The sequence below is a fragment of the Trichomycterus rosablanca genome, chromosome 20 (genome assembly GCF_030014385.1).
Source record: "Trichomycterus rosablanca isolate fTriRos1 chromosome 20, fTriRos1.hap1, whole genome shotgun sequence".
Taxonomy (NCBI): domain Eukaryota; kingdom Metazoa; phylum Chordata; class Actinopteri; order Siluriformes; family Trichomycteridae; genus Trichomycterus; species Trichomycterus rosablanca.
The window spans coordinates 11,984,103-12,005,551 of NC_086007.1; the positions used below are offsets into that span (position 1 = coordinate 11,984,103).

The following is a 21,449-nucleotide window of genomic DNA, read 5'->3' on the forward strand; positions in this document are numbered from 1 at the left end:
TCTGACCCCAGCTCCCAAACGAGCTAGGATATTGCATTATAGTGTACATTTAAAGGCATTCCATTGTAAGCCCTAAGTTCTAAACAGTGTTATTAAATGTTTGAGTAACTGTATTATAATAAGAGTAATATTGAAGCTTATTGTGTTGCTTGTCTGTTCTATACACCATATGCCACCCTATGTCACTCCCTCCCATCCCCTCGCCTTCACTGCTTTGGAAAGGCTTTCCAAGAATGTGGAGTGTGTCTGGGAATTTGTGCCCATTCACTGAAAAAAGAGCTTTTGTAAGGGCAGGCACTGGTGTTAAATGAGAAGGCCTGGCTCACAATCAGTGTTCCAATTCATCCCAAAGGTGTTCCATGGGAAGGTTAAGGTCAGACCACTGGAGTTTCTTCACACCAAGCTTGTGACACAGTCATGTTTAGGGGAATTAGCTCAAACACTTTAACTCAATATTAACAATGAGTGTCTACATACTTTTGGTCATATTGTGTATGTTAGTCAGTAAAAGCATATATAGTGCCTTTAGATACAGATAATTAATAATAATGATTATGTTTGATTTCATTGTCCGTTTGTGTTTGTATTTCAGGGATGGGCTGTGTTCAAGCGACTCCTCGTCAAGGTGAGGCTCTGCACTCATGATGCAGTCATATTGATCTGGATTGTCCTTTGTGGTAATGCGTGCCTGGCGGAAAGGAAAAGAGAAATGCCTGGGTGCAGACGACGTGCCTTTTCATTGGAGTGATTGTAGGATTTCAGTCGCTCAGATGCTAGGCAGGATTGCACACTCTCTTCTTTCACGCTCTTTTTACTGAATAGGCGCAAATCCACAGGTCCAAAATACACAAATGTAATAAAATGGGCACAGGGTGAAAGATATTGATAGATCTGGAAAAGCTCAACGCTGCAATGAATGAGATGTAATGAAGCTAAAATGCAACAAAAGAAAATCTTAGTTTAGTGTATGCGTACGGCATGGTGGCTCGGTGGGTAGCACCGTCACCTCACAGCAAGAAGGTCCTGGGTTCGATCCCCAGGCAGGGAGGTCCGGGTCCTTTCTGTGTGGAGTTTGCATGTTCTCCCCGTGTCTGCGTGGGTTTCCGGTTTCCTCCCACAGTCCAAAAACATGTAGTCAGGTTAATTGGAGACACTGAATTGCCCTATAGGTGAATGGTTGTGTATGTGTGTGTGTGTCTGCCCTGCGATGGACTGGAGGCCCCGTCCAGGGTGTTACTGTGTACTGTGTGTGGAATATCCAGCCGGACGCCCCGTTAACTCCTTAAACTACTACATAACTACCATTTATCTATGATGTAGATTTAACACACTCGTTAGCAGGCAAGTAGGTTGTTTACTCTACAGTCTTCAGAGCAATAATAATGATAAATGTAGAGTAGATATGACAATAGTGAAACTATATGATATCTGCCCAACTGTAGGAAAAAGACGATAAGACCAAGGAATATACACGTGGTGCCACATGGCGCACACAGTTCCTGCTAGGAAGTGAGGTGGCCTTTAATGCCATTCCTGTAAACCATATTGACAGTGAAGCATGATCTCCTATAGTGCCCCATGTTCTAAAAACCAACTCGATCAGATACATTTAAATTAGTAAGATTTCCTACGTCAAACCAAATATAGAAACTGGACACTGGACGGGCACTTCCCAAAATAGATCTGATACATATGGCCTGGACTTAAAATAGACTTTTTAGGAAACTAGGCATTCTTCATTTAACTAGCCATTGGTGCTAACATTGCTGTAAGGCATCCTGGGTGAGAGAGGCTGGAGTGAGAGTAAAACGGACACCATGCTGTCATCTTTTCTGGGTTTCTGTGTATTTAAGTAAGTAAGTAAAAGTAAGTAAAATTTATTTATAAAGCACATTTAAAATGACAGTCAACCAAAGTGTTGTACAATACAAACATAAAATACCGAGCAATTCAAGAAACTAAAACATAAATAAATACTTAACAAGATTGCACAATACTTAAGAATTAAATGACAATTTAAAAAAGTGTGTTTTCAGTCTTGATTTAAAGACTGTAAGAGAGGGAGCAGACCTAATATTCAGTGGAAGACTAATCCATAGCTTTGGAGCAGCGACTAAGAAGGCGTGGTCACCCTTCAGCTTCAGTCGTGACCGAGGAACAGCCAGCAGTAACTGGTCTGACGATCTCAGAGACCTAGAGCCCGAGTAAGAGCTAAGTAACTCTGAAATATATGATGGAGCTTGCCCATGTAACGCCTTAAAAACGAGGTGGAAAATCCTGCTTAAAACGTGGGAGTCGTAGCTCAGTGGTTAAGGTACTGGATTAGTAATCAGAAGGTTGGTGGTTAAAGCCCCGCCACCACCAAGTTGCCACTGTTGAGCCCCTGAGCAAGGCCCTTAACCCTCATTTGCTCAAAATTGTGTTCAGTCATAACTGTAAGTCGGGTCGATAAAAGCGCCTGCTAAATGCCGAAAATGTAAATGTAGAAAGTGAAGGTACAAATTTCGCATCCCAGACACGTACCCTGCTGAGGTACTGCAGAGGTGTATTGATTTATGGGTAGGATTAATTGGTGCTGGTGTGGTGACCATTTCAGCTTTTAGACCCAGGTAATGATTCACGGCATGCATCACGTCTCTGAGATGGGTTTTGATGCTCTTTCATGCGTTGTTGCTGATGTTACAGGTTGCACCATATCACATACACATCTAAGAGTTTTCACATGCACGTCCTTCATATGCAGGGCACGAACGCATCCTGCTGCACCCCTCTCTCCCTCGTCCGCACGCATTAGCTGTACGCAGACAGACACGCAGATACAGTACGCGTCGTCTCGTGAAAGGTCAGATGCTTCCCTCAGTCTTCCCCTCCCCCCCTTATCTGAAACTGCACTTCTTCAGCTCTTCACAGGAGCCCAGAGCTGCCAGAGCTGCTGTTGCTACGGAAAAAAACGTGCGTGTTGCCGAGCGCATTCTCTCACACGTTCACACATGCATTCGCCACGACTCGTCTTCTACCGATCGGGCTCGGAACGGCCTCCCCCTCACGGTACCGCACGTCCTGCGTTTACGTCCTCCCGTCGCAGCCAATATCGGGAGCTCGGCGCCTGGAACTAATCTGCGCTGACAATCAGGAACCTTCAGCAGCCACTGCGAGTGCACTCCAACCCCCACTGCTCTGCTGAGCTCACTGAGAGGGAGTTATATAATTTACCGCTACTGCAGTGTGCTCAGAGATTTTTATTTTTATGCTTCCTCTAAGTGTAAGAGAGAAACCGTAATGCATGGATGTTCATTCCAACATCATGTTTGCACTGGAAGATTCGTTAGTGGCCATTATGGTGGGCCGTTGATGCCCATTGTACTATTAATGGATGGTGTACACGTCCTATATTATTTCTTTTATTTAAATTAATCATAAATGTAGCTGCATGGCTAAAACAATGTAAACACGGACATCCCAAGTTGCAAAAACTCATTTCAGGGAGGTACCCCCTGACCCGGACACCCGGAAAGCTAAAAAATCTCTCGCACACCAAAGAATATGGGTGATAACAGAACTTTTAGGAGCTGCTAACTGAGCTACTAAGCTAACTGTTTGCGTCACAAACACATTAATGTGTACTACATAGTGCACTAGATAGTGTGAAAGATAATAGATTTATGTTCCTTACATAGTGCACTAGATTGTATATTAGAAAAGAATTTATGTTCCTTACTTGGTGTACTAGATAATAGACTTATGTTTCTTACATAATGCTTTAGGTAGTGTATTAGTTAACATATTTAGGTTCCCTACATAGTGCACTAAATTATATATCAGATAACGGATTTACAGTGGGGCCAAAAAGTATTTAGTCAGCCACTGATTGTGCAGGTTCTCCAACTTAGAAAGATGAGAGAGGTCTGTAATCATACGTACACTTCAACTATGAGAGACAAAATGAGAAAAAAAAATCCAGGAAATCACATTGTAGGATTTTTTAAGAATTTATTTGTAAATTATGGTGGAAAATAAGTATTTGGTCAATAACAAAAGTTCAACTCAATACTTTGTAACATAACCTTTGTTGGCAATGACAGAGGTCAAACGTTTCCTGTAAGTCTTCACCAGGTTTGCACACACTGTAGCTGGTATTTTGGCCCATTCCTCCATGCAGATCTCCTCTAGAGCAGTGATGTTTTGGAGCTGTCGCTGGGCAACACGGACTCCACAAATTTTCTATGGGGTTGAGGTCTGGAGACTGGCTAGGCCACTCCAGGACCTTGAAATGCTTTTTACGGAGCCACTCCTTCATTGCCCGAGCGGTGAGTTTGGGATCATTGTCATGCTGGAAGACCCAGCCACGTTCCATCTTCAATGCTCTCACTGATGGAAGGAGGTTTTGGCTTAAAATCTCACGATACATGGCCCCGTTCATTCTTCCCTTAACACGGATCAGTCGTCCTGTCCCCTTTGCAGAAAAACAGCCCCAAAGCATGATGTTTCCACCCCCATGCTTCACAGTAGGTATGGTGTACTTGGGTTCTTCTTCTTCCTCCAAACACGACGAGTTGAGTTTTTTTGGTTTCATCTGACCACATGATATTCTCTTAATCCTCTTCTGGATCATCCATATGCTCTCTGGCAAGCATCAGACGGGCCTGGACATGTACTGGCTTAAGCAGGGGGACACGCCTGGCACTGCAGGATTTGAGTCCCTCTCAGCGTAGTGTGTTACTGATGGTAGCCTTTGTTACTTTGGTCCCAGCTCTCTGCAGGTCATTCATCAGGTCCCTCCGTGTAGTTCTGGGATTTTTGCTCACCGTTCTCATGATCATTTTGACCCCACGGGATGAGATCTTGACCCCACGGGATGAGATCTTGACCCCAAGGGAGATTATCAATGGTCTTGTATGTCTTCCATTTTCTTACAATTGTTCCCACAGTTGATTTATTCACACCAACCTGCTTGCCTATTGGTCTTGGCCATGGTTGAGTTTGGAGTCTGACTGTTTGAGACTGTGGACAGGTGTCTTTTATACAGATAACGAGGTCAAACAGGTGCCATTAATACAGGTAACGAGTGGAGGACAGAAGAGCTTCTTAAAGAAGAAGTTACAGGTCTGTGAGAGACAGAAATCTTGCTTGTTTGTTATTGACCAAATACTTATTTTCCACCATAATTTACAAATAAATTCTTAAAAAATCCTACAATGTGATTTCCTGGATTTTTTTTTCTCATTTTGTCTCTCATAGTTGAAGTGTACCTATGATGAAAATTACAGACCTCTCTCATCTTTCTAAGTAGGAGAACTTGCACAATCAGTGGCTGACAATGCTTTTTGACCCCACTGTATGTTCCCTACATAGTGCACTAAATAGTATATCAGATCACGGATTTATGTTCCCTACATAGTGCACTAGATAGTGTATTACATAATTAATTATGTTCCCTACATAGTGTACTAGATTGTATATTCGATTGTAGATTTATGTTCCCTATTTAGTGCACTAGACAGTATATTAAACACTTGATTTATGTTCCCTACACAGTGCGCTAGATTGTATATCAGATAACGCGATCGGGGGAAAAAGTCTGTGTCGCCTGTGTGCGCGTGTGTGTTGCATCAGGGAGCCGCTATGTATATGCGGGAGACTCCCGGAACTTCCGGGAGACTTGGGATGTCTGTAAACAACCAAACGTGGCATTTATACACCATATGTGGACATCTTTCCATCTGCTTGGTCATCCCATTCCAAAGTCATAAGCATTCACTCACTCACTTACTTTCTTAACCGCTTATCCAATTAGGGTCGCGGGGGGTGCTGGAGCCTATCCCAGCTTTTCAATGGGCGCAAGGCACACAGTAACACCCTGAACTATCATAGAACTGCCAGTCTATCGCAGGGCAGACACACATTCACACACACCACACCATAAACATTCATATTTTGTGTAAAGCCTTTCCCTGAGATTTAGGAGCAATCAGTCAAAAGATCAGGCACTGATGTTGGATGAGAAGTCCTGGCTTGCGGTTGACAATTCAACCAAAAAGTGTTTTATAAGGTTGAGCTCTGGACTGTGCAGGCCACTAGAGTCCCTCCACACCAAACTACTATGGCTTGAGCTTGACACTGCACTCAAAGGACCTTCTTCAAACTTTGGAAGCACATGATTTTTCTCCCAATTTAGTCATATCCAATTACCCTATTAAGTTTGCATCCTCACTACTGCTGCTGACTTCCACTCCTGACTAAGAAGAGTCATGACTAACACATGCCCCCTCTGACACGTGTGCAGTAGCCGACTGCATCTTTTCACCTGCACGAGGCAAGTTCATATGGGGTTCAGTCTCGCATATGGAGAGTCACTCACTGCTAGGCAAATTGTAATTTAGGAGAGACTAGGGGAAAAACATGGCTAATGATCTATAGTTGAAGGTATTGAATGGATTTGGGCCAAGCTCTGCTGGTCAGTTGAGTTCTTTCTTACCAAACTCAGCAGGTCATTTCTTTATGGTCCTCACTTTGTGAAGTTGGAGGGAATAGGCTTTCCCCAAACTGGTACTAGATTGTCATGATCGTCAAATTATTAGGACAAAAACTATCCCAAATGATCATTACTCTGTAGTCTATGATTTTTCTGGCATCCACAAAACCCATTATATTGGTGGTATATATACTATATATTGGATATATGGTATCTTGTATTTCAAGCTATGAAGCTCCCAAACAACAGTTCTAGGTCTGTGCTAACACTGCCTAAATGGCAAATGGCAGTTTGAAACCCAGTAGTGAGCGCTGCACTCACTACTGAGGTCCCCATTGGTGTTTTTGTGTGCTTGTAGCCTAGTGCAAGTCACACTGGTATAACACTATTTTGGATATATAGTATATTGGTGATTCAATATTTCAAGCTATGAAGCGCCCAAACAACAGTTCTAGGTCTGTGCTAACACTGCTTAAAATGGCAAGTGGCAGTTTGAAACCCAGTAATGAACACTGCACTCACTACTGAGGTCCCAAACGGTGTTTATCTGTGCTTCTAGCCTAGTGCAAGTCACACTGGTATAACACTTGTATAATGGCACAAAGATCTTGCTCAGGTACAGAATAGCTCGCCTCTTTCCCATCCATTGACCCACATCTGGCATCACGGCGCCCTCGACGAGTACAGAAGAGGCTTTTTGTCCCCCCTCCTCACATCCCAGGCGAATTCATGAGAGGTGATTATGTAATTCGTCAGTACTGCATGTGAGCAATTTCTTTCAGCTTCCTCCTACACATGTTCCCTCTCTGCCATTTGCTGGCATTTTCTACAGAATGTGGAGAAATGTGTACCAGCATGCAGTGGGTCAGGTGCAGTGCAGTGTATCAGTGCCATGCAGGAGGAATGGAACCAAAGTGCTGACAGATTAAAGGAAATTCTCGAATGGATGAGCTGATAAATGTAGGCGCAGGACCTGAACCGTGTTTAAGATGGCATTTCTATTCTTATTGGAGTTGTATCTTTAAGGATGATAGTACTTCTATGCACAGGGTACTAGTGCACCCCCCCCCCCGGTGCATTCTGACGATCTCTGCCTGCCACTGGCTTACACGCCTCCTCTGACACGTTGCTGTGTTGCTGGCCGCATCTTTTCACCGGTCATTGGTGGATTCCACAAGAGAGTCTCAGCATGTATGAAACACCATGCAAGTCTTCCACCGTTCATGCTGGTGCCTCAAATAGACAGAATGAGTTGCAGTGACAGTGTGGTGCATCCGTATCCAACCTTCCCTCCCTCAGACACAGCCAGACTGTAATAGGCTTGTGTATTAGACTGCTGTGCCATAAGAGCAGCACTAAATGGTTCAATAAGTATAAAATTGATGGATAAGCAAATCCAGGACCTTCTTGCTGTGAGGTGACAGTGCTACTCATCGAACTCATCCTGAATTTGATTCCCAGGTGGAGCGGCCTGGGAGTTTCGGTTTCCTCCAACAGTCCAAAGACATGCAAGTGAGGTGAATTGGAGATACAAACACATGGCGTACATGATCAAACATCTCCTGAGGGAAGCGTCTGCTAAAAAAAAGTGGTTTATCTTTTCTTTAGTACAGTTCTTAAGACTAGTAGAATCTAGTACAAGGTACACTGAAGCTGTTCTGATTGCCCAACATTCTACCCAGACACTTTACACTTTCTGTTTTTGCCAACACCAACATGGTTGCTAAGGACCTGGGTTTGATCTTTGCTTTCAGTCATTGTCTTTGAAATGCCTTGCATGTTCTCTTATGCGAAGGTTCCCTCTGGGTACTCTGCTTCCCATTATACATTTTACGTATGTAACATGCTATAAACATACATAATATATGGTCAAAATCTTTTTCAGAGTGTGTCTGTGGGAATTTGTGCCTGCTCAGTTTAAAGGAAGGGCTTGACTCCTAATCATATCTTTTTTAATGGGTTTACAGTCATGGCTTTATGTGGGCTACTAAAGTTCCCCTATGCCCATCTTGTCAAAGTTGACAAGACACACACACTCTCTCTCTCACACACACACACACACACACACACACACACAGCCTGCTTTCACCCTGTTTTTCAATGGTCAGGACCACTACAGAGTAGGTATTATTTAGGTGGTGGATCATTCTCAGCACTGCAGTGACACTGACATGGTGGTGGTGTTAGTGTGTGTTGTGCTGGTATGAGTGGATCAGACACAGCAGTGCTGATGGAGTTTTTAAACACCTCACTGTCACTACTGGACTAAGAATAGTCCACCAACCAAAAATATCCAGCCAACACTGATGAAGGTCTTGAAGATGACCAACTCAAACAGCATCAACAGATGAGCGATCGTCTCTGACTTTACATCTACAAGGTGGACCAACTAGGTAGGAGTGTCTGATAGAGTGGACAGTGAGTGGACATGGTATTTAAAAACTCCAGCAGCACTGCTGTGTCTGATCCACTAATACCAGCACAACACACACTAACACACCACCACCATGTCATTGTCACTGCAGTGCTGAGAATCATCCACCACCTAAATAGTACCTGCCCTGTGGTAGTCCTGTGGGGGTCCTGACCATTGAAGAACAGGGTAAAAGCAAGGTTAAAAAAAGCATGTAGAGAAACAGATGGACTACAGTCAGTAATTGTAGAACTACAAAGTGCTTCTATATGGTAAGTGGAGCTGATAAAATGGACAGTGTGTGTAGAAACCAGAAGGTGGTTTTAATGTTATGGCTAATTGGTGTAATTAGACAGGATGTCCACTTTTGGCCATACAGTGTACAACCGTATCAGGTTAATAAATGATATTGCTCCTGTGTGTGCAGTAAAAAAATGAAGAGGGCTGATAAGAAAGGCAAGGGGCTCCGACACTTCTCAATGAAGGTGTGTGAGAAGGTGCAGAAGAAAGGCACCACGTCTTACAACGAGGTAGCGGATGAGCTGGTAGCCGAGTTCACCCACGCTGGCAACTTAGCCTCTACAGATTCGGTAAGTAGCACGTCTCCTGTGTAGAATCGCTCTGCCGGTTACTGTTTGCCTGTGATGTGTTTCATGCTTTCAATATAGCTGAGATACACAGAGGTCACATTCATTTTAGCTTAAGCAGTACAGAGGTGAAACCGGGTCAGTGTTTCCAGCGAATTTGACAGTAACCAATAGATAACTATTTAGAAAAACTAAAACTAGACCAGCAGTCGAGGAGTTAAAGCTGAATTTTACCAGGTTCTTCCCCTAAAATGATTAGCATAAATCCCTATACCTGCTACTAATATCTACTACTATACGACTGATTTTAATTTCTTACATATTATATACTGGATGTTTAATAACTAAAGAAATCAGTTTTAGACAAACAGTGCATGTTAAATAGGACAAGACAAAAAAAATATATATGAGCCACACTCCTTGTTTTCTGTCTCCTTTTATTTACTCATCCCATGACCACCACCCCCTTCAACAGCTATTCAACATATTGTTCTTTGTTACTCCCTGTGACCTGTCTACCCCCTAAATCAAACAAAAAATGAAAAAAGCTCTGCAGCATTTGATATAGAAATGTCTACCCTCACTGCAGACCTGCACCCAGTGATGAAAACACAAGATGACTTGGGTATAGAGGTCCACATGCTGTTATTGCCAAAGCCCTACCTAATTCACGGCCATGAAAATCACATCACAGACCACAAAATGAGCCTTTTCCAGTGTAATATGCAATTTACTGTGAAATTCAAAATGTAAAGATTGTCTGTAGGGTGCCTAGGTGGCGCAGCGGGATAATCCACTAGCACACCAGTGCGGAGATTCTGAACTCCCGAGTTCGAACCTCGGCTCTGCTACAGGTCGGCTGGGCACCCTCTAGCGGGCATAATTGGCAATGCCCTCAGCAGATAAAATTGGCCATTTAAAGTCTGCCGGGAGGGTAAAATACCGGACTAATATGGGTAGGGTCTTTGACGCTGTGTAAGGACACTGGTTAGTACCCCAAGGCGCCTGTACAGGACGTAGAGGAGCGCGGAGATCGCAAATACTGGCCACATGCTCGAATTCACAGAATGTGTGGGCGAATTTAAAGGGGTTGGTGTACTGAGCACGCGTCGGAGGCGAATATACCCTGATCGGACACGAGCGGTGTCTCCATCAGCGGAAGGTGAATTGACTACTCTAAATTGGGAGAAAAAGGGTAAAATGCATAAACAAAATAGTAAAAAAGGTTGTCTTTAACCATTTAACACAGTGGTCCCCAACCACCAGGCTGCGGACCGGTACCGGTCCGTGGGCTATTTATTACCGGGCCGCACAGAAAGAATGAATAATTATAGATCTCTAGAAAAGCAGTTTTCACCCCTAGATGAGAGCAGCGTCTCGTTGCAGCGGAAAAAGCTCATTTTACACCGTTTGTAAGCAATATTATTCAATCTTCCCACTCTCGCTGGTCCGTGAAATCTTATATGAAACCGGTCCATGGTGCAAAAAAGGTTGGGGACCGCTGATTTAACATTTTACATTCACATATTATTCAAGTGCCTCACATTTACTGGTTCATTTGCGCTATGAGGCAGTCCTAGCAATCCTACAGCAATTTAGTTAGCAATCTGTTAGTCAAGACATCCAAGAAGTCTAAAGCAGCTAAAAACATGACTCGGGTAACTAAGTTTGGAAAATTCCCAATCAATTTTATGGATGCAGAGAAGGGTGTGTCAAAACACGGACAATAATTTTTGTATTTGAGATGTAACCTCGCACCATCGCTGGATGTTCTAGGTTTACATTCAACTATTGTGGTAGGCTGTGCTATGTATCGTAGCTTTCATTTATTCTATCATTCGATTTATGAGTGTCATTTTATGACTGCTGTGAAATGTGGCACTTTTGTTTAAAAGTCCTAGTTACTGTTGTTGGGATCAGAAGTGCACAATCTGTGTTTATCTACAGATCATTGTTACAGTAAAGAACAATTGCTGGAATTGTTAGTGCATTCCAGCTCACAACTAGTGCAGACTAATATTTAATTATGGAAGAATTAGGGTAGAAGAAACATGGTGGTAAATGTGATCAGTGATGCAGCTGCTTTGTCAAAAAGATTTTTTGGTTAAAATCAACAGTAATATAAATGAAAATAGTGTCCTTTTTTTTTTACACGTTTTAACAGCATCATTATGCTGGAATGCAGCAATTGTTGTTTTACTGAGACTGTGTTCTTACAAATTGGGTCTGGCAACACCCCTGGTGTGTTAGCTGTGGGGGTTGCAGTCAGTACAGTGTGTATTGACTGCTATTCATGATTAGTTCTGACCGGACACCTGATGTCACCTAAGCCTGAATCTAATCTCCTTACTCCTTTTGGAATGTTAAAACCACAATTAAAACAGATTTAGCAGTGGGGACAGGAAGCTCCTCAGGATTCTGGTGGTGTTGGGGCTGGATTTAGGGGGTGCTTCTTCTAGATGAGTTATTGCTGATTTCAACATATTAGCAGAGCCTGGAATTCAGACTAATTTAAAATGCTTCATATAAACAAACTCTCAAACATTCGATTGGCTAATGTTGCCCTGATTGATAGGGTAGACATGATTGACACTACACCACCACCATCCACAGAACAGCTTTTTATCTCTTGACTTTGTCCAGAATCACAGTTGTGCCACTGGGAAATTGTTATAATGTGGGAAATTTTAATAAGTGTGAATTGTTTGTGTGCAAGCAGCAGGCGTATGACCAGAAGAACATCCGCAGGCGTGTGTATGATGCACTGAATGTACTGATGGCCATGAACATAATCTCTAAAGAGAAGAAGGAGATTCGCTGGATTGGCCTGCCCACTAATTCAGCACAGGAATGTCGCAACCTAGAGGTGAGTTTGGAGGAACGGCAGTACTTATTATAATTTATTAGGATTTTAACGTCATGTTTTACACACCTTGGTTATATTCATGACAACACAGGTAATTACTGGTTACACAAGCTCCATAAGTTAAACACAGTCATGGACAATTTTGTATCTCCAATTAACCTCACTTGCATGTCTTTGGACTGTGGGTGGAAACCAGAGCTCCTGGAGGAAACTCATGCAGACACAGGGAGAACATGCAAACTCCACACAGAAAGGACCCAGACTGCTCCACCTGGGAATCAAACCCAGGACTTTCTGCCAGGACCAAGCCACTGACATTAAAGTGATTTTATTTAGGTAACCATTGTATTTTGGTGACCAACCTCAATGCAAGCAATTGAGAATAAAGTGCCTTGCTCAAGGGCTCAACAGTGGCTACTTGGCAGTGGTAGGGTTTGAACCAACAACCTTTTGATCAATAGTCCAGAACCAACCATTCACTGCAGAGCTACAGATAGACATAGGTTAGCTGTATTGTAATTATACTAAAACTATTATACTACACGCTAGCACACCAGAGCTGACATTTTAGACTAATTGGTTTGAAACTAAGCTTTGCCATCCAGCTGGGCTGGGCGCCTACATGAACAACGATTGGCTGTTGTTCAAACAGGGTGGGAGCCGGATAGGGACTCCTCATAACTGATGCAATTACGACCTCTGCTGGATGGTTGATGGCGCCTGCTCAGAGTCGAGGGATAACTTGTTGATCAGGGTGTGTCTCTCCGCACACAAAGCTGATCCGCATATGAACTCTCCTCGTGCAGGTGAAAAGATGCAGTCGGCTACTGCACACATGTCGGAGGGGGTGTGTGTCAGTCTCGGCTCTCCTCAATCGCGGTGGGGATCGGCATCAGTAGAAATGAAGCGTAATGTGATTGGTTAATTGGATACGCAATGAAGTCAGGAGAAAAAGGGGAGAAAATGCATAAATGAAAAAAAAAAAAAATAAATATATATATATATATATATATATATATATACTATTATACTGCAAGGTTTCTGCCTGATATTGTTGGTTAGATGTTTTTACTTACATTCCTGTGACCAACACAGCATTACTTCCTGTGAGTGAACCTGTAAAAGAACCACTCAGAGCTGTTTTGATCTCCGCTGTGGCTTCAGTGCAGCATTGCACAAGTATAGTTTGTTTCATGTTAGTAGGTCGGTTGTAGTATGAGTAAAATCTGGAACAGATATCAGACGTAGGGTAAGTTATGTAAAATGTACAGTATATAAAAAAAAAAAAAAAAAACATGAATTTAACTGTCAGACCCAGTCCTAGTTTGGTTCATTGTGTATTCCTGTGTTTGCTGGACATCCCAATCTGAAACCATGGGCACTGGTCCTTATTTATAGGCATTATAGCCTAAACTATTTTAAAAAGGCCATAACGGACCATTTCTGGCTGAGTTTCTTCAGTTTCTGCCACCCACACTCACTTTGGAAAGAACGGTGAATGATGACATTCTGGTATAACAGGACCTTTATTGCTCTGAATAACTGTGGTCATGTTCTAAATCAAAGAAAAGATAAAAAAACATGGACTTCTTATTTCTAGCATTAAATAATGGTACAATTCAAAAAGAAAGAAAAGCCGTTGAGGGCCTGGAGATAATACAGTCTTTTGAAGGATCATTTATACAAGAACTGCACACAGCCTTTGTCTTCACTCTTGGGTTGTATGTAATTGGCCATCTGGAAACATCTGGTACTGTCATGTGTGAACAGATAGCACTGAGAGAGGCTTAGAGGTAAAGCAAAGAGGGAGTGAAGGGCTTGAGGCATTACCCACCTTTTCATTGTGTTAGCACAATGTCCTGTGAGACACAAATCTCTTGAGACACACACATACACCGATTCGGGCATAACATTATGACCGTCTTCATAATATTGTGTTGGTCCCCCTTTTGCTGCCCCATACGCCACAAACTGTGACACCTTTCTATCAGAACCAGCATTAACTTCTTCAGCAATTTGAGCTACAGTAGCTCGTCCACACAGGTCAGTCTTTGCTTCCCACATGTCGCCGGTTTACCACTGTTCCTTCCTTGGCCAACTTTTAATAGATACTGACCACTGCAGACCGGGAACACCCCACAAGAGCTGCAGTTTTGGAGATGCTCTGACCCAGTCGTCTAGCCTCATCAATCTCACTCAAATCCTTACGCTTGCCCATTTTTCCAGCTTCTAACACACCAACTTTGAGGATAAAATGTTCACTTGCTGCTTAACATATCCCACCCTCTAATGGGTGCCGTGATGAAGAAATAATCAGTGTTTTTCACTACACCTGTCAGTGGTCATAATGTTATGTCTGGTCGGTGTATATACACACACTGGCTTTCATGTGTTTTAACAATATATTATGTATCAACATTTATATAATAAATAAAGTTTAAAATGCAATTGGGCTGATTCATAATTCATAATTATACAACAGGTAGTTCCGACCTTACAATCTGATTGGTTGAGAAGCGTTCTAAACGTGCTGATATTCGTGATAACAGCACGGTCTTTTCACACCACAATGGTATTACTCCGCTGACGCGTTGCCAGTAACGACAAGCTTCATGCACACGAACGCGCACGCAGGCGACACAGCCTTTATTCCCGATCACGTTTTAAATCCATTATCTGATACACAATCATCTAGCGCACTGTGTAGGGAACATAACCAATTGTCTAATTCACTATCTAGTGCACTATGTAGGGAACATATATCCATGATCTGATACACAATCTAGTGCACTATGTAGGGAACATTAATGTGTTTGTAACGCGAACAGTTAGTTAAGCCCAGTTAGCAGCTCCTAAGAGTTCTGTTTTCATCCATAGCCTTTGGTGTGTGCGAGAGATTTTTTTATTTCTTTTTTTCCCTTCGGAGGTTCTCGCCCTCTTCTTCTTCTTGTTCTTACCTCCCTGAAATGAGTTATTGCAACTTGGGATGTTTGCTTTGTAGTGTTAAACTTTATATTCGTTGTGGAACTACTTTTTGGCGGAAGGTATTGTCAATATTAAAGCATATTTAATATGAAATTCAGGGCTTCTTTGATTTATTTTCTTTCTTTATTTTGTAAAAACTGTTGTATAAAAGCAAAAGGTCGTGTGTTATCGCGAATAACATCACGGCTGTGATGATCTACGGCACTCACCTTCGGTTCGTGCCTGCGACCAAATCACAGCCGTCATGTTATTCGCGATAACACACTCCCTCTCGTGTTCTATTGCTTAATTCTATCATTGTGTTGCAGTTGGAGAAGCAGAAGCGGTTGGAAAGAATCAGACAGAAGAAAAGCCAGCTAGAAGAGCTTATACTACAGGTTTGTACCAACTGGGTTTATAATAATATACTTTAATCTTAATCTATGACAACATTAGAGCATGGATACTTAATGGGATTGTCCTAAAATATGAACTTTTATTTGATGTTCTTAAAATCCAGTTCCACCAGTATTCCCTGTAAAACAAAACCAATTCTATGAGGCATTACATACAAAAAAAAACCTGATCCGGGAGTAAAGCATTTGCCCTATCATTAGCAGATTGCAACTTGAAGCCCTGATTATTCTATAGCCGTAGCTATATGTGGCCAGGAGTCAGACAGTATAATTGGCCCTACTGGCTGTGAGTAGAAAGAATGGCATTCCAATGCCATCTTGGATGCATTTCAAAATGAGTATGCATGATGTCTGGAGACAAAAGAAAGTAATAAAAACCTGTCTACTTTAATCTGTGAGTCTAGGGAATAATAATTACGTTCCACACCTATCGACCACTATACGGGCTTAATTCTTTCTGCAGTCTGAACACACCTAAATGTCCTACATCCCATACCACAGCTTTATCAATGTTAAATATTGAGCTGCTTTTAATGTCCTGCAGTAATCTTTTCTATATGGCCATAAGAATGTGAACACCCCCCAATTATTGGTGTTTTAGCCACACTCATTACTTTTTTTTATGCATTTTTCTTCCATTTTCCTCCTGATTTAGCGCACTCAGTTTTGTCTTCCACTGCTGAGAGATACCAGATTGCATCCAAGGAGAGCACGTCGCTGTACACGCCTCTTCCGACACGTGTACAGCATTCTCTCGCCCCTGCATTCTGCACAGGCGTATCTTCCGCCAATCAGGGTCCTTACACAGCGCCACAGACCCACTCACCCACACATAGTCCGGCCCCCACCCTGCAGATACGGAGGCCAATTAGTATCTGCTGCAGGCACTGCCGACCGGTGGCAATTTCCGAGTTTCGAACCGAGGAGTTCAGAAACTTGGTGCTGGTGTGTTAGTGGAATATCCCGCTGCGCCACCTGGGCGCAGCCACACTCATTACTGACTGGTGTATGACATCAGTTATATAAAAGAAATTATGCTTCTAAATTTGTAGCAACCGTTTGAGCTAGACCTTCTCCGTTTCCAGAATGACCGGGCTCCTGTGCACATTGTAATGCAGGCCTTCTTGTCCAACATTAGTGCCTGGCCTCATAAATAAATACTCATTTGACTAAATGGGGAAGGCAACATCAATATTTATGCCTGTGGTTTTGGAATGGGATGTCCGGCAAGGCCATTCTCATTTGTTCACATACATGTGGCCATGTTAAGTTAGCAGTGGTTCTTGGATGTAGAGGTATGGTAGTGCTAGCTGGACACACCATGATGATTAAAGATACTGTCTACTGGGCTTTTAATACCTAAATTAAACACATAGGGGTCTTGCAGTTGAAGACAATGCAAGGGATATTGGGTTTTCAGTGACGTAAGCTTTTTCCTTGTGGTTTTGGGAGTGACATTAATTTGTGTACTTTAATGAGTTTATCCACTGTTTGTTGACAGTGGTAGCCTAGTGGGTAGAGCTTTGGGCTATCAACTGGAAGATTGGTGGTTCAAATCCTGGCTCTGCTATGCAGCCACTGTTATGTCCTTGAGCAAGGCCCTTAACCCTGTCTGCTCCAGGGGCGCCGTACGATAGCTGACCCTGCTCTCTGACCCCGGCTTCCAAACAAGCTGGGATATGCAAAGAAAGAATTTCATTGTACTGTACACCTGCATATGTACAGTTTGTCTTATTATGGGTTTGTTGGGTCAAAAGTGTATAATTTTTTTTACTGGAATAAAAAGCTATGCCATTTTATCAAACAAGTGTCCCTTGCAAGTGCATGTAAATATTTACCCTTGATTTTGAAGTGCACGTCTTGTTTCTATCAAGTTTCACATATGCTGTAGTGTCTCACTACTGTGACTTTATACATGTTGATTTGGTTCGATCTGCTTTGTTTCTATGAACATACAATGAGGACTGTATGTGTGTGTGTGTTGATGCAATTATTTGATGTTCTGACCACTGTGTTCTTTCCTCCGAGCAGCAGATAGCCTTTAAGAACTTAGTGAAGAGGAACCAGGCAAACGAGGCTGCCACAAAGTCTCGACCTCCACCGGGCTCCATCATTCAGCTCCCTTTCATCATTCTCAACACAGACGTACGCACAGTCATCGACTGCTCCATCTCCAGTGACAAGTATGATGCACAAGTGACAATGTTCTTCTTATTCACTTTATCTGAGCTATCTTGGTTGGATCAATTAGGATTCTATCTATCTATCTGTCTGTCTAATCAATGTAAGCTCTGAAAATAGGAAAACTAGCTAAACAAATCAGTGAACAGGCTAAATAGTGAGTGCAAATAAGTTATTTAGTCTAATATCTCTCACACTTCTTATGTCTACAGATGTGAATACCTCTTTAATTTCGACAACATGTTCGAGATCCACGATGACATTGAGGTTCTGAAGCGCATGGGAATGTCTCTGGGCCTGGAAAATGGCAAATGTACCTCAGAGAACCTCAGTGTGGCCAAGTCTCTCGTCCCCAAATCCATGGAGAGTTACGTCACAGGTGGGCTGCTCATTTAGTCATTGTTTTGTTTTGGACTTTTATATGTTTAGATAATTAAAGCATATTTATGTGGGGTTTTGTTTTGTCTTCTTTTTAGGCATGGCCAGAAAATCCAACAAAATCCCTCTCGACCATACAAGGTACTACAACCACTCTCCAACATAAGTAACATCAGTAATTTACTGATATATATGTGTATTTATGTATATATATACAGTATATCAGCCATAACATTAAAACCACCTTCTTGTTTCTACACTGTCCATTTTATCAGCTCCACTTACCATATAGAAGCACTTTGTAGCTCTACAATTACTGACTGTGGTCCATCTGTTTCTCTGCATGCTTTGTTAGCCCCCTTTCATGCTGTTCTTTAATGGTCAGGACCCCCACAGGACCACCACAGAGCAGATATTATTTAGGTGGTGGATCATTCTCAGCACTGCAGTGACAATGACATGGTGGTGGTGTGTTAGTGTGTGTTGTGCTGGTATGAGTGGATCAGACACAGCAGCACTGCTAAAGTTTTTAAATACCGTGTCCACTCACTGTCCTCTCTATTAGACACTCCTACTTAGTTGGTCCACCTTGTAGTAGGAAGTCAGAGACGATCGCTCATCTATTGCTGCTGTTTGAGTTGGTCATCTTCTAGACCTTCATCAGTGGTCACAGGACGCTGCCCACGGGGTGCTGTTTCCTGGATATATTTTTGGTTGGTGGACTATTCTCAGTCCAGCAGGGACAGTGAGGTGTTTAAAAACTCCAGCACAACACACACTAACACAACACCACCATGTCAGTGTCACTGCATTGCTGAGAATGACCCACCACCCAAATAACACCTACTCTGTGGTGGTCCTGGGAGAGTCCTGGCCATTGAAGAACAGCATGAAAGGGGGCTAACAAAGCATGCAGACAAACAGATGGACTACAATCAGTAATTGTAGAACTACAAAGTGCGCCTATATGATAAAATGGACAGTAAGTGTAGAAACAAGGAGGTGGTTTCAATGTTATGGCTGATCAGTGTGTATATATACACACCTTTCCTCCGACTCATGATAACAGGGCTGTGGCACAGAGTTAAATGACATTCAAGAACTGCATTATAAAATTAATAATCATTCTATTAAGCCAGAAGAAACATATAAATGAACAATCATGGCTGCTCAGGTGGCATAGCAGTAAAACAAGCTAGCACACCAGAGCTGACATTTCGAACTTGTTGGTTCGAAACTCAGCTCTGCCATCCGGCTGGGCTGGGAGGCTACATGAACAACGATTGGCTTCAATCAGAAGTGGAGATTAGCATCAGTAGAGAGGAAGCGTAATGCAATCGGGTAATTGGATACAACCAAATTGGGAGGAAAATTGGGAAAAATGCAAAAAGCAGCAGCAATCTAGAAAATTCCATCCTTGTCATGACCTGCATGTCTCCCAACCTTTGACTGTACAGTACATCTTAAATAACACTCGACTGAGATTTTGGATAATGCATTCACTTGCCTTCTTTATTACAGCAGCACCACCCCTTCATACACCTCAGAGTCCCGTGGTCCGACGCCTAGCTCCTTTAACGAAGAAGAAGATGAAGATGATGAAGACGATGACGACGACGATGAACCTTCTTCTCCAGAATGAACTCTTTAAGTTACTCAACTGCTAATCTTCACTTTTTTCTGAAACTGGGCAGCTAACCCTCCATTTGACGTTCCACCAATCTGCAGGTGGAATCACACAGGAAATGAGCATTTACTTGCTCAAAATGCAATATTCCTCACACTCCCATTTATTTATCCTTCTGTCTGTTGCTTTACCCATTCTCCATCTTTTCCTTTAGCTATCGACCTAGCTATTGATCCGAATATCCACCTAGCTATTGTTTTATCTATCGTTTTTTCCCCTTTATCACAAACACAGACACACACTGATGGATCTTGCATCTTGGAGAATTGGTCACTTGTGTGCTATTGGTGCTATTCTGCTAAAGTGTGCCGCTACGCCTCAACCCAGGCGATAGATAATAAAGGTTGCACAATGCAGAAATTTCAAATCCTAAGCATTTTCCATACTGCCTCAAAAACACACTTTCGTTTAAATAAAATTTCACTGTATTTATTGTTGTCCTATTTTAAGATGAAATCGGTTTAAATTGTTCTGGACAGTTTAGACAGATCTCATACTTGACGTTTTTTTTGCTCCCATCCCCACGTGCTGTCAAACAAACCAATGCTCCAACCGTTTCCGTGTTCATCAACTGAGAGGAATTTGTGTACGCCTTTAAAAAGAAAGAAACTGTTCATGGAAATGTTTTACTCCTACCAGTTTTGTTGTGCATTACTTTTTTTTTTTTGTTCCTGCCATGTACCACTTCAGAATCAGTTGGGTTTGGGATTGGGGATGGGTGGAATTAACAGAAGGCCCTTTTGTCGGGATGCATGTGGCTTGAGAAGACACCATGACAGGGATTGAAGCGATTTTTGTATGTGTGATGTGTAGAGTAGCATCTTCTACCAATGCCTATTATATTTTTGCTAGAAATTCATAGCGTATATGAAAAGGCCTGTGCCACGGACATTTGACCCACTCGGGTCAACATTTTTAACCTGGAATCTAATTTGAAAGCCAAGCAGAATATTGTTACTTGTACTGTTTCTGATGGTTCCTTTTTTGGTTTGGAAATGGAACTGTGTATGTGTGTACGTATATACACATTTATAAACCTATAATTTTGGTTAATCCTGTGTGTCTGCAGTTAATCTTTCTGATGTACGACTAGTCGTGATCAACTTTATTCATAACGGAACAAGCATGATTACTGGTGTTATGTGAAAGTGTCTGTAAAGTAAAAAAAAAGATATGTTTATGGACGAGGGGGTGTCAAGACTGTTAACGTAGGGTTACTTTGTTTGATTTTGCCAGCAAAAGACCGAGCCATCAAATCTTGCCAGTGTGTTTTGCAATATCATAAAGTGGAATAAGCATGTGCACATTTCAGCAAAATGTATCATGAACTTAATTTTAACATAAGATAACTTATTAAATAAGATAACTTAAAGATCTTTAAGATGAGATCAGTACTATTTAAAAACAAATCTTAAGTTATACTGTTCTCCAGTGTAATTGGCATAGGTAGCTCTAGGGGGATTTTGGTGGTAGCATCTTACATAC

The 21,449-nt window shown here is 42.2% G+C and overlaps 1 protein-coding gene across 5 annotated transcripts in view; it reads left to right on the forward strand.

Moving 5' to 3' along the window:
• Nucleotides 1-21,017, forward strand: part of tfdp2 (transcription factor Dp-2) — a 62,847-nt gene extending 41,830 nt beyond the window's left edge. For 4 of the 5 annotated variants that reach the window (XM_063016675.1, XM_063016674.1, XM_063016678.1 and 1 more), the window contains 8 exons: nucleotides 593-625; nucleotides 9,313-9,475; nucleotides 12,192-12,338; nucleotides 15,632-15,700; nucleotides 17,750-17,901; nucleotides 18,112-18,278; nucleotides 18,376-18,418; nucleotides 19,799-21,017. In XM_063016675.1, the coding sequence (XP_062872745.1) occupies nucleotides 593-625; nucleotides 9,313-9,475; nucleotides 12,192-12,338; nucleotides 15,632-15,700; nucleotides 17,750-17,901; nucleotides 18,112-18,278; nucleotides 18,376-18,418; nucleotides 19,799-19,919 (895 nt within the window). In that variant the 3' untranslated portion in view covers nucleotides 19,920-21,017. The remainder of the gene's footprint in view (nucleotides 1-592; nucleotides 626-9,312; nucleotides 9,476-12,191; nucleotides 12,339-15,631; nucleotides 15,701-17,749; nucleotides 17,902-18,111; nucleotides 18,279-18,375; nucleotides 18,419-19,798) is intronic. The other variant, XM_063016676.1, reaches the window with a different exon arrangement.
• Nucleotides 21,018-21,449: the final 432 nt, after the last annotated feature.